The 12606-nt window shown below is 42.7% G+C and overlaps 1 protein-coding gene and 1 non-coding gene across 3 annotated transcripts; both read right to left on the bottom strand.

Annotated features, from left to right (window-relative positions):
* Positions 1 to 901: 901 nt before the first annotated feature.
* rpl21 (ribosomal protein L21) lies at positions 902 to 6714 on the bottom strand. 2 transcript variants are annotated; one of them, NM_001292655.1, is made up of 6 exons: positions 6686 to 6714; positions 5730 to 5808; positions 4413 to 4474; positions 3596 to 3708; positions 1524 to 1674; positions 903 to 1036 (listed from the first exon to the last, which is right to left on the bottom strand). In NM_001292655.1, exons 2-6 carry the CDS (start codon positions 5794 to 5796, stop codon positions 947 to 949), a joined length of 483 nt encoding a protein of 160 aa, NP_001279584.1. In that variant the 5' UTR covers positions 5797 to 5808; positions 6686 to 6714; the 3' UTR covers positions 903 to 946. The 2 variants fall into 2 exon arrangements, with proteins under 2 accessions (XP_042189749.1, NP_001279584.1); XM_042333815.1 differs by lacking the exon at positions 6686 to 6714 and having other exon boundaries at positions 902 to 1036; positions 5730 to 5857.
* LOC121848930 lies at positions 3425 to 3559 on the bottom strand. The gene has a single exon (XR_006085075.1). It is a non-coding gene; the product is annotated as a small nucleolar RNA SNORA27 (small nucleolar RNA).
* Positions 6715 to 12606: the final 5892 nt, after the last annotated feature.

The raw sequence follows: 12606 nt of genomic DNA, 5'->3' as shown, positions 1-12606 counted from the left end.
CTTTTATCTTCTCCTCCCCCTCACCTCAGCTTCCACTCAAGCTTGGCTACGTAACCAGTAATGTTAAAACGCTTGGAGACATCCTCCTGATATGAAACACCAACTTAATGTAAATCATAGTGTAAGAGGTACATTGAAGGCATCAATGATGGGTTTCCCCATGTATCAGGGGAGATTGAGGATTTTTTTTAAAAAAAGGTGAGTTATATGGAACACCCTGCCAGCAGCAGTAGTTGTGTACAAATCTGTTAGCTTTCAAGCGGGAACTACAACAACTTGCATTTATATAGCGCCCTTCGCGTGGGGTAGCGTCCCAGAGCGCTTAAACTAACTAGACATCTAAAAAAGCATTAATTTGCAGAAATATGGGGAAAAGACACCCAAATGGAACTGAACGCATTGCTTTTTCAGAGACAGTACGATGGCCAGAAGAATCAGTCTGGTCTCCAACATGGGGATTCTGCCTCAGAGACAAAAGTCTCTAATCTCTTGACTTCAGAGACAAGAAACCTACCAACTAACCAGGCTGACATTCTGAGAATGGGATTTCAAATGCAGTATTCGCAAACCAGAAGTCACTGTAGTTACTTCCAATCACATCACACTGAAATAACAAAGTAAATTTCTGTGGTGTATCACATGCTCAATGTAGATTGGCTGGAAATGTCAACTGTGCTAGCTAAATGATAGTGTCATATACTATCCCGGGATCCGAAACTGTAAAGCGCTCTGAGACGCCGTCTGGTGTGGAGGACGCTATATAAATCCAAGTTGTTGTTGTTTTCAAGGATTCTTGTTAGGCATTATCTTGGCATAGGTGCAAAACTTCTAAAATGTAAACAATGTTGTATTAAGAACAGCCAGCTAATTTAGGTTAAAAAAATTCACACAACACAAAAAGTACAAGTACTGCAGAATACTTTTAATTTGATGTTGTACACAAAAATTATGCCATGAATTCGTATGGAATTGGTTCCAGCAATTGTGGTTTGTTTGCCTTGGTTCGTACGAAGTGTGCTTTTCTAGGCTCCTCAGGCTGTAAAGAGAAAGAGAATGATGAATAATCTTAAATTTTGTGTTCAAGCCACATCGATTCCTTGATATTAAAAAAATGTATGTTTCTCTGTCCCAAAAATGTGTCTTCAGCCTAAATTAAGTCAATTAGGCACATTTGAGCCTAGATACCAAAACTATCTAATCGTCCTTTCTTGAAACAAGCTTTAATCACAGGGAAAACAAAAGGGACAATCCTAACAAAAGCAATACTTCGGTACTTTTGTCTTCTTATCCAATGTGAAACCTCAGTCTGTAGTGGGTGTTAACAACGAACTACAAATGAGATTTTGCATTTCCCTTGACAAAAGTTTGATTGTATTTAACTTAGCTGTTGACTGAAGAAAGCAGACAAGAATGTGTTTGCCAGATGTCAAACTTGACAGTCCCAGACTGTTTCCAACATAACTACAAATCTGGTGGGCTCACTCAGGGATCCTACCAACTGCTGCTTAATCAAATGCCCTTACCTTACGCTTCAGTTCAAACCAGGTCCCCTTCTCCTTGGCCTCAATCTTTTTCTGCTCATTTGCTTTGACACGCTGCAAGAAGCTGTCTCTGCTCTTTGAATGCTTGATATGCTCAATGCGCACGTTGATTCTCTTGGCAAGGATCTTGCCCCTTAATGTGCAATTGAAAATATTTCCAAAATTAAGATACTTCCAACAATGAACCATAATTAAATTCCCAGTTATGTATGATACAGTACTTCAATCCATGAATGGAAATTAATACATTTGTTTTACTCATTAGAAGTGCAGTTCAAAGGGTAAATAGTCAGAAATAATTGTAATCTCCCTAAAAAGAAATAGAAAAGTTGAGCAACACATTTTAATATACAATTTACATTTAGTCTTTCATATCAGGAAAACATTTCAAACACGTCACACAACTGACTAGGAAAGCAAGCTGGGAAGTGGTGGGGGAAAGAGATTAGCAGGAAGGAAACGTCAGTTGTAAGCATGGTCAAAGAGGAAGGTTTTAAGGCAAGTTTTGAAGGCAGACAAGGAATGGGCAAGGTATAGGGACTCTAGGATGGATTTACAGAGAGCAAGCACAGAATGGCTGAACTCTTGCCCATCAATGGTGGGGAGGAGTGGGTAGGGGAAGTGAAGCAGGCTGGCCTTAGCTGAGCAGAGGGAATGGCTGGATATGTAGCTTGGCGGGGAGGGTAGGGGGAGAAGGAAGAGCCAGTGGAGCTAAGCAAGGATGGGGGCGATAGCCTTCTAGTAAGGTGCAGGAAATGACAAGGACCACAGAGCTCTCGATGGTTTGCAGCTTGTGTAGGGAGATGAAGAAGCAGTGAGTTAACGAGTGGTCCTGCATGAAGATGTGGAGAAGAGTTAATGTGAAGTGAGGTAATTCAAAGCACAGCACCTAGCAGAACCTAACAAACCAGTCTTCTCTAATGGCTCGGTCACTGAGAGGCTTGCTAAATTAGCCTGAGGCAGACACCTTGTTATGATACAGAACCCTTCTATTTAACACTGAACATTCCTCAGGTTGGGCAGCTAAGAATATGCTATCAAACAAAACTTCTTAACTCAATTAAGCCATTTAGCAACATGGTTGGATTCATCCATATAGCACATCACCAGTCTACACAGCAAAGAAATATTTAATGAAAAATGTATCTTTTTCTATAATCAGGGTGATTGGAACAGTGAGTGCTTAACTTATGCTTCAAATCATTCATGCTTCGGCTCTATATGCACCTCAAAAAAGGGGATTGGCCCAAAACTTGAAAAAATGTAATCTTCAGGATTCATTCAATGATAAAAATGAAGCATAAATCAACTGTTTAACACCATTTCAGTTAACAGTCACTTCATGAATCAACCATTCCACTCAATCCCTTTACCCCTGGATTAACAAATTGCTTCACCCATATAATTCAGCACTATTGATCATCAAGGCAATCTATTAAAATCACAGGATGTTGACCGTAACAGAATACTGGCTTCCATTTATTTTCCATGAAATAAAATTCAACGTTTCAAGTTATAACTCGTACCCAATTTTGAACATTTACCCATCTATTCCGTAAATGACTTCCCTAAAAGGGTGTAGATGGCTGGCTGCTATTAAGCACTTTGAGACACCCTCCCAACAAGAAAGATGCCAATATAAATATAAGTTGTATTGGAAATGATTACTCTGGACATGACACAGACTCAGAAAGAGCAGACACCTCCCAGAGATAATTTGCTAATAACAGCTGCCTTAGAGCTGGCTAAAGGGAACCGTTCTGAAACACGCACCCAATGCTAAACTTTTTTTTACAGTGAGACATACAAACAACATTTTGTATCAAGGAATCTACAAACATGATCCTAACAAGGAACAATTTTACACCTTTTTGTGACAATTTTACTATTTCCTCTGACAGGAACCAAGTCAAATACAATCATTTGTCTGGGTTTTTAAAAGGAGTATACTTTACCCCACTTGAATGACCAATAAAAAGACACCAAATTTGTCTTATTGGTAAAGTGAAACGGGGAACATGATTTTATTACCAAACGAACAGTTCTATACTCACTTGACTTGCTTGTTGATAATAATGCCTACAGCATGCTGTGTAACATTATATACCCTTCCAGTCTTGCCATGGTAACATTTATGGGGCATGCCCTTTTGAATGGTACCTGTACCCTAAGAATAAGAAAGAGGTTATTCCTGATTTTATAGATACAAAAGACATCTTAAAATATGATAATTAGGATAATTTTTTAAAAATTCTGGCAGACAAAATTCAAGGGTGATTACTGACCTTGCAACTGATACATCATCTTGTCATAACGTTTAAATATCACAAAGCACACCACACAATATTTATTGCAACATGTAGTGCCTATGAATATACATGTGAACACAGCAGCCACTTTGCATGCAGCAATATAATAATAATAATAATCCTTGCATTTGATATAGCGCTTTTCACGTCGGAAGGACGTCCCAAAGCGCTTCACAGAACACACTGTAAAGTGAATTGACTGTAAATTTGTGGGCGAACGCGGCAGCCAATTGCGCACAGCAATGTCCCACAAACAGTCGTAGATTGAAAATGACCAATTTATTATTGTTTTTGTTTTTGGAGGGATTATTATTAGGCTCTGTGTGGAGTAAGGAAACTTGCCCAAGGTTTCACCCTGTGCCTGGAATTGAACTCAGGTCTCTCGCTTGCAAAGCGAGTGCTCTAACCACTGAGCTACAGGACTCCACACAAACAGCCCACAAACAGCCACAATGTGAACAATGTTTTTGTTAATTGATGCAGAAAAAATGTAATATCAAAACGGATTAATCTATACCAAGAGATTTAATACCCATTTGGAAGTAATAATAAGTTAAAATACCTTGATGTCAACAATATCCCCTTTCTTGTAGATGCGGAAGTAGGTAGAGAGGGGAACAGGACCTAAAAAATTGTACCATAATGTTAATTATACATATAAATATACATTGAACAGAGCATAAAATATATTGGGACCAGAGTCTGCCTGGCAGAGCTCAAGTATAGATGTGGGCCTTGAACCTACAACCTTCTGACCCAAGCACACTCTGGAGATTAAGCTAACAACTAAGCTAAACTGATATCACCTAAACACAGCAAGCCCCTTCCCACCATCATGGAGTTCTGGTGAGTAGGATCCAATTCACAATATTAACAAAGTGGATTTGTGCAAACCACATGGCGTTAGGAGTACAGGTTGGAACAAATTTGCTTGCAATTATTTTAACGCACTATTACAAGTGGCAATTCAAAGTCAATACTATAATGTTTAAGAGGATTGGAGACATTTTAAGAGAAATAATATCAAATGAAAAATCAGGGAAATGGATCTGAAGTTCCAATGAAGATCAACATTAACAATTTACATTTATATAGCGTTCTTACAAGCAGGGTAGCGTCTTGGAGCACTGAAGATCACAGCCAGCATGACAGAACAAATGGCCTTCTGTGCTATGATTTGTGTAACTCGATGCCAAGACAATTAAATTAGCCATTGAAAAGATTTTGCTATGAGAAAATTTGTGATTATCAAGACAAATTGCACCATGTGCTAAGAGTGCACAAAAATGACACTTCAGTCACAATATGGTTGGTGTGCTTCCTATTGTGCTGAAAAATTAATGCCCATTTTGCCTCATCCCAAGGTGAAAGGTGCTTTGTGATTTTGTATTGTATCTAAGATCAATCCTCATACAATGGTGCACAAGGCGCATCTTGTAATCCATACAATTTTTTCAGGTCAGCTGGGTACCTGACATACAGAAACCAATCACCATGCTTAAGAGTATGCAAGTTCCACATGTGCATGTCACCGAGGTATGGAAATATACTAGTTATACAAGATAGCAGCCAAAATGAATATCCCAATATGGGCCCAGATTCAATCCCTGGCTTCTGGAGTTAGTTAACTGCCTCCAACCCAAATTGCAGGAGAGTGACAATTCCTCTCCACCCGCGAAAAACAATTTCTATGTAGAGTTCACAATCGCCATGCGGTAAATCCAACTGAAAAATTGCATTTCGGTGAAACGGCAACGATATCCGCAAATAAGTGAGATTACAATCTGTGTTGCGGCTAAGAAATTGCATTCCGACACAAAATGCGCTTTTAAAGTTGCATTTAACCCAACCGTTCGTTAGTTAGCTAAGGGTAACTCACCATGTTTGCGGAAGGGCCTTGCGAACATGTACCTCGTCCCCCTCCTCTTACCCCTGGTGTTAGTCATCTTGAATCCTTACTGCAGGTGAAGGGGGTAAAGGGAATATTACGGACAAGAAAGCATCCAGTTTTGAAAAAAAATGCATACATTGATTTCCTCCCGTTCATTTCTCAAAGCGCAATCGCCCAGCGTCGGGGCAACCCGAGGGGCCGGCGCCCCTCACACCTTCAACACGTTGGGTTATTCCAGCCGAACACGATGCATCGGCCCTCCGTAAACTCCGACACCCCCCCCCCCCCCGCGTCCCCACACAAACCACCCCCCAAACTGGTACCTTTCAACCGCACTTTTCTCTTTTCCTTCACTCCCTTATTCCAGACCCTCCTCCCCCCCCCACAATTTTCTATGTGGAATTCACAATCACCATCTTGTAAATCAAACGGAGACGTTGCATTTCGATGAAATAACACGACCCCCCAACACACACACGACTCTGCCTTTCCAACCCACTTCATCCTTCGCTTCTCCACATTATTCCAGAAACCCTCTCCCACCCCCCATTTATTTTCCAGTAGCGCCTCGGGACGTCCTCCTGACGTGAACGGCGCTGCACAAATTGAATTTGCTGTCGTCTTTGTAGTACGAGTGTAACCGTTCATATTCCCCCTATAATCCGAGCGGTTATTCCCGCATTACAAAAAAAAATTTAAATCTGCAAATTAACTGCCGGCGCCTTTCCTCCCCGGCGCCACATGTCAGGCTGCGGCCTCCAAGCCGCAGTGAATGGGAACCGGAACAGCGGAGAAACCGCCTTATTCTCCCTTTTCCGCTCCAAATCCGCCACCCATCACACCCCACCACAACACCCGGTGCACGGGTGCTCGCTGGTGCGCCGGGGCCGGGTTTATGGCCGGGTTTTGCCGACCGCCGTGCGAGAGCGGCGCCTCACGCTCACCTCCTGCAAGATGGCGGCTCCGCGGAAAGGGCGAGCGCCGGGGCCTCGCACTCCCTACATGGCAACCGGAGGGCTGACCGCGCAACCGCCTGCCTGGCCGCCAGAGACAGAGAGAGAGAGAGAAGGGGGAAAAAAAAGAACCTCCGAAGCATCAATTCAACTCGCTCATCTGCAGCTCACGTCTGTCAATGAAATGCAAACTTTTGCACAGCTATAGAATGCGGTAATTTGTTTATGTATATTAAAAAAAGGACGGGCTGTCCGGTTATGTTTTTGAGGACCCCTCTCCCCCAATGAAAGGATCACGTGACTGTTCGGGCGCTGCTGCCCTTTGAGCTGTCGCTGTCGCTGCTCTTGTGTTCGTTCTGTGTAATGTCGGGGTCTAATCTGCAGTAATTCTATCAGGAGCGCTGTTGGAATCTTTCTGAACCCTCCGAAGCTATAAATAAGACTAATTTAGTCACGTCGACCCGTGATTGCTTGTGGGGCACCGTTGTGCGCCATTGGCTGCTCGGTTCGGCCCCACAAAATACACAGTCACCTCAGCCTATTATAATAATAATCATAATCCTTGCATTTGATATCGCGCTTTTCGCGTCTTCTCGACGTCTCAAAGCGCTTCACGGAATAGACTATAAAGTGAATTGACTGTATTTGTGGGCGAAACGCGGCAGCCAATTGCGCACAGCAGTGTCCCACAAACAGTCGTGGATTGAAAACGACCAATTTTATTATTGTTTTGTTTTTTTGGAGGGATTATTATTAGGCTCTGTGTGGAGTAAGGCAACTTGCCCAAGGTTTTGCCCTGTCTGGAATTGAACCCAGGTGTCTCGCTTGCTCTTAACCACTGAGCTACAGGATTCTGAAGCACTTTGAGACGTCAAGAAGACGTGGTAAGGCGCGATATAAAAAATGCAAGGATTATAACTGCTTGGGGAGGGACATTGTCGTATGTAAATTGGTTGCCGTGTCAAGCCAACAAAATACACAGTCACTACAGCTTACAGTAAAATCCTGTGAATCACTTTGAGACATCTCGCCAACGTGATAAGGTGCTATATCAAATAATAATAATATTCCTTGCATTTGATATAGCGCTTTTCACGTCGGGAGGACGTCCCAAAGCGCTACACAGAACACACTGTAAAGTGAATTGACTATATTTGTGGGCGAATGCGGCAGCCAATTGTGCACAGCAATGTCCCACAAACAGTCATAGATTGAAAATGACCAATTTATTATTGTTTTTAGTTTTGGAGGGATTATTATTAGGCGTGTGGAGTAAGGAAACTCGCCCAAGGTTTCGCCCGGTCTGGAATTGAACTCAGGTCTCGCTTGCAAAGCGAGTGCTCTAACTACTGAGCTACAGGACTCCACATGTAAGGATTGTTATTGGATACAACTGCACTTTTGCATTTATTTTAGCGCCTCTCACGTCAAAGGAGGCCTCAAAGCTTCTCACAGAGCCAAAGCAAACTTGGCACTTTATTGATTTTTAAAGGGAATTAATTGAAATAAAGCACCTAGTTTTGCCTTTTTTAAACAAAAATGTCATTCACTATTGTTTTTAATTCAGTTTATTTAATCCAGTTTACAAAATTATATGTGAAGCCTGAAACCATTCAGTTATGGACCCGTCGAGCCTCAAACCTTTAATTTTCTTCATTATTCCAACCCAACAAGATTCAATCTGAACATTCACCCATGTGATGTGATTTACTCATTTAATCACGTATTCTCAAAATTGAGAATACTAGGCAGTGAAACAAAAACAGAAGTCACTGGGAACACTCAGCAGGGCAGGCAGCATCTATGGAGAAAGGAAAGTGAGTCAAGGTTTCGGGTGCACAACCCTTCATCAGTTCTGACGAAGAGTCGTGGACCTGAAGCGTTGACTCACTTTCTCCATAGATGCTGCCTGCCCTGCTGAGTGTTCCCAGTGACTTCTGTTTTTGTTTCAGATTTCCAGCATCTGCTGTATTTTGCGTTTTGTTAATACTAGGCAGTGAGGCAGGTCAGATTGCAAACCTGTTTATGTAGCTGCTTTGTTTTTTTTCTCTCCCGTGGGGAGGGGCCTCCTCTGGTACGGTACAGATCCTTGTGGGAAGGGGGATGCAGAAACTCCCAACATTTTCCAAAGTTGTCCAGCACTCCAAGACTCTATCCTGCATGGCAGGCACAATATAAATGCAAGTTGTCATTTTTAAAGCATGATCCCAGATGGTAATGGCAGGCAACTTATTCATCCAGAGCTGTTAAGAATCTCAGATTCATTGGCTCCCCAACACTCAGAGGATTCAGTTCAAGATCTTGGTCCTCACCTCCAAAGCCCTCCACAGCCTTGCTCCTCGCTACCTTTGTGACCTCCTAACCCCGTACCAACCTGTCCGTTTCTTCCACTCAGCAGGCTCCAGCCTGCTTCACTTCCCCTGTCTTGCCCAGCCCACCTCACCCTCTGGAACTCCATTCCACAGTGCCGCCCCTCGCCCCCACCCCTCCCTTGCCTCCTTCAAGATCCATCTCAAGACCTTCCTCTTTGACTGTGCCTTCGGTTACCCTCCTACCCTACCCTCTCTGCATTCCACTCCTCTTGATCCCAACCATTAGCTTGGGTGTGGATCCCTGACTGATGTGAAAGGACCTATACAAATGTAATTTTTTGTTGTTTGTTGTATTTATTCTTTTGTGGAGTCCTGTAGCTCAGTGGTTAGAGTACCTGCTTTGCAAGTGAGAGACCTGAGTTCAATTCCAGGCAGAGGGCGAAACCTTGGGCAAGTTTCCTTACTCCACACGCCTAATAATAATCCCTCCAAAAAACCAAAAACAATAATTAAATTGGTCATTTTCAATCTACGACTGTTTGTGGGACATTGCTGTGCGCAATTGGCTGCCGCGTTTGCCCACAAATATACAGTCAATTCACTTTACAGTGTGTTCTGTGAAGCGCTTTGGGACGTCCTCCTGACGTGAAAAGCGCTATATCAAATGCAAGGATTATTATTATTATTATTATTATTCTGTCCTCCGCGATAAGTATCAAGTCACTCTGTGGCTAGAGAGTAAAGTGCAGCAATAAGTCTTATAAACTTGAAGGTTGCAGTTTTTAAATCCCTATCTCAGCTGAGGTCATTGATCTCAACTAGGCCAATAGCTGGGCGATACAGTTTACCTCATTGCCAACTTCACAGTTAGGGAGAGGAAAATCAGCCATGCTTTTCATTCCTGATCACTATTAAGAGGCCCCAGCGGGAAGGTATACTTGTGTGGACGTGAGGTCAAGACAGGATTGGGAGTAATTTGATGCCTCCAGCAGTTGAACAGCTTGACAATGTCACAGCTCACACAAGGATAAAGGACTCTTGGGTAAGGCCTCAGAGGACAATTGTTGCCTGTGAAAGGGAAAGAAGGAGATAGATGTTTTCCCGACAAGTGTAAAAGAGCAAGAAAATTGAAAGAAAAATATTAGCAAAAGTTATATCACTATCAATTCTGCTAGTGGAAATTGCACATATATTGAACTCCTTAACTCCTTAACCTTCGCTGCCTATCCCTCAGTCTCACCGAACCTGTAATCAATCTTAGAATCAGGTTTAATTCTGCCTTCAGCTCTATCTTCGTTCAAACACAGGTGAAATTCCCCCCTATCCTTGCCCTTGACGCCTCCCCAATTTTTCTACGACAACAACTTGCATTTTTATAGTGCTCTTCACGCAGGATAGCGTCCCAGAGGCCGTCACAGTGGCGGAGACTGACAACGAGCCAAGGGGAGAGGGAAGGGGGAGGTGAGCATAAGCACAATTAATTTTTCTAATGCACAACTCATCTGTCTCCCCAGTTCCACTATTAACAAGGTCGAAATTATTCAAAACTCCCTGCGCTGTCATCACCCCAGTTCGTGCCAGGCTGCACTGGCTCCCTGTTGCAGAAAGGATTGATTTCAAGATCCTCACTGTCACTTTCAAATTGCTTAGTGCCCTGGCACCTCTCTGAACAGCACATATCCCACCCCTCTACCTGCCGCCTTCATGTGGAGTCCTGTAGCTCAGTGGTTAGAGCACTCACCTTGCAAGCGAGACACCTGGGTTCAATTCCAGGCAGGGCAAAACCTTAGGCAAGTTTCCTTACTCCACATGCCTAATAATAATCCCCCCCCAAAAAAAGAACAATAATAAATTGGTCATTTTCAATCCACGACTGTTTGTGGGACACTGCTGTGTGCAATTGGCTACCGCGTTTCGCCCATAAATATATAGTCAATTCACTTTACAGCATATTCTGTGAAGCGCTTTGAGACATCGAGAAGACTTGAAAAGCGCTATAGCAAATGCAAGGATTATTATTCATTCAGCTGGCTCTGGCCTTCTGCACGTACTTCGTCCCCTCTGCTCCACCATTGGAGCCATGCTTTCAGCCACTATGCCCTGAATCTCTGGAACTCCTTGCCTCAGTCCCTCCATCGTGTCCCCTCTTTGCCTGTCTTCAAATGACACCTGAAGAGCTTCCTCTTTGACTATGGTCACCTCCCCTCCCTTTCTGGTTTGCATCAAGGCGCACCACTGTTAAGTGCTCTCAGACACTACCCAAATATAATAATAATAATCTTTGCATTTGATATAGCGGCTTATCACATCTTTGAGACATCTCAAAGCGCTTCACAGAATATACTGTAAAGTGAATTGACTGTATTTTGTGGGCGAAACCCGGCAGCCAATTTCGTATAGCAGTGTCCCACAAATAGTCGTCATATGAAGGGTGTTATTTAAAAATAAGTGGTTGGGTTGTTGTACATTAGGATAATTTTCAGCATCCATTCTTCTTTGTACTGATACTGTAATTATGGACCAGCTTTGGTGTTAATTAATCACTTTTGACTTAGTCTTAATCAAAAGATAGGAGGGTTGCTGAAGGATAACTGATGGCTATACAAGCATACATATTGTTCTGCGTTGAGCAAGACTACTTGAAAGGAGTTATATTTTTCTTTGTGTTTATTGTAGTAATTTCTTTGTTGTGAAAGAATAGTACTTAAACAACAACTTGCATTTATGTAACACCCTTCACGTAGGATAACACCTCGGAGTGCTTTTCGGTGATGGGTTTAGACATTAGCAGCGGAGGAGGGGAGATAATAATAATAATAATCTTTGCATTTAATATAGTGCCTTGTTACTGTCTTCAAGACTTCTCAAAGTGCTTCACAGAATATACTGTAAAGTGAATTGACTGTATATTTTGTGGGCGAAATGTGACAGCCAATTGTGCACAGCAGTGTCCCAAAAAACTGTTGTGGATTCAGTGACCAATTTTTTTTGGAAGGAATTATTATTTCATGTAATATGAATTAATACTTGATACTTACATTAATTAATAATTACATGAATTAATACTTCATGTAATACTTATGAAAAACGATCCGCCAATCGACTAACAACCGAGTTCCCATTTACTGCTAGGTAAACATCAGCAAGTGGAGTAAGGAAACTTGCCAAACGTTTTGCCTTGCCCAGGAATTGAACCCAGGTCTCTCGCTTGTGAGGGGAGTGCTCTAACCACTGAGCTACAGAACTCCATGAGTTTAATAAGATGACCAAGAAGTGCAGTCGAAGTGGTAGGTTCTGATGCAGGATTTGAACAAAAATAAAGAGTGGCGAGAAATAGGGGCAGAGGGAGGAACTTCCAGAGGTTAGGGACGTAAAATCTGAAAGCTTTGCCACTGATGGTGGTGTAGATAGGACCTGCAGAAAGCTTGACTGAGCCGAGTGGAGGGGAGAGTGGAGGAGATTAGGGAGATCCGGAGGTGCGAGGGCCATGAAATCAATCCGTGGGGAGCCAGTGGAGCCTGGCAAAGATAAAATCCTGAATGGCAGGAGATTCCTGTTTCAGCTTCCTTCCCAGTCCCTAGTCCTTCCTTTGCCTCACTC

This window comes from Callorhinchus milii, unplaced genomic scaffold, assembly GCF_018977255.1.
Source record: "Callorhinchus milii isolate IMCB2004 unplaced genomic scaffold, IMCB_Cmil_1.0 Scaffold4, whole genome shotgun sequence".
Classification (NCBI taxonomy): Eukaryota; Metazoa; Chordata; class Chondrichthyes; order Chimaeriformes; family Callorhinchidae; genus Callorhinchus; species Callorhinchus milii.
Note: the sequence above shows the minus strand (reverse complement) of the source record. Positions and strands in the feature narration are given on the sequence as shown.

Excerpts from the sequence above, each read along its gene's own strand:
- rpl21 (NM_001292655.1), bottom strand. The coding sequence starts at position 5,796 with ATGACTAACACCAGGGGTAAGAGGAGGGGGACGAGGTACATGTTCGCA. Across the intron at positions 4,475-5,729 it reads AAGGCCCTTCCGCAAACATG|GTCCTGTTCCCCTCTCTACC; the intron begins GTGAGTTACCCT and ends ACAATTTTTTAG. Across the intron at positions 1,037-1,523 it reads GGTTTGAACTGAAGCGTAAG|CCTGAGGAGCCTAGAAAAGC; the intron begins GTAAGGGCATTT and ends TTCTCTTTACAG.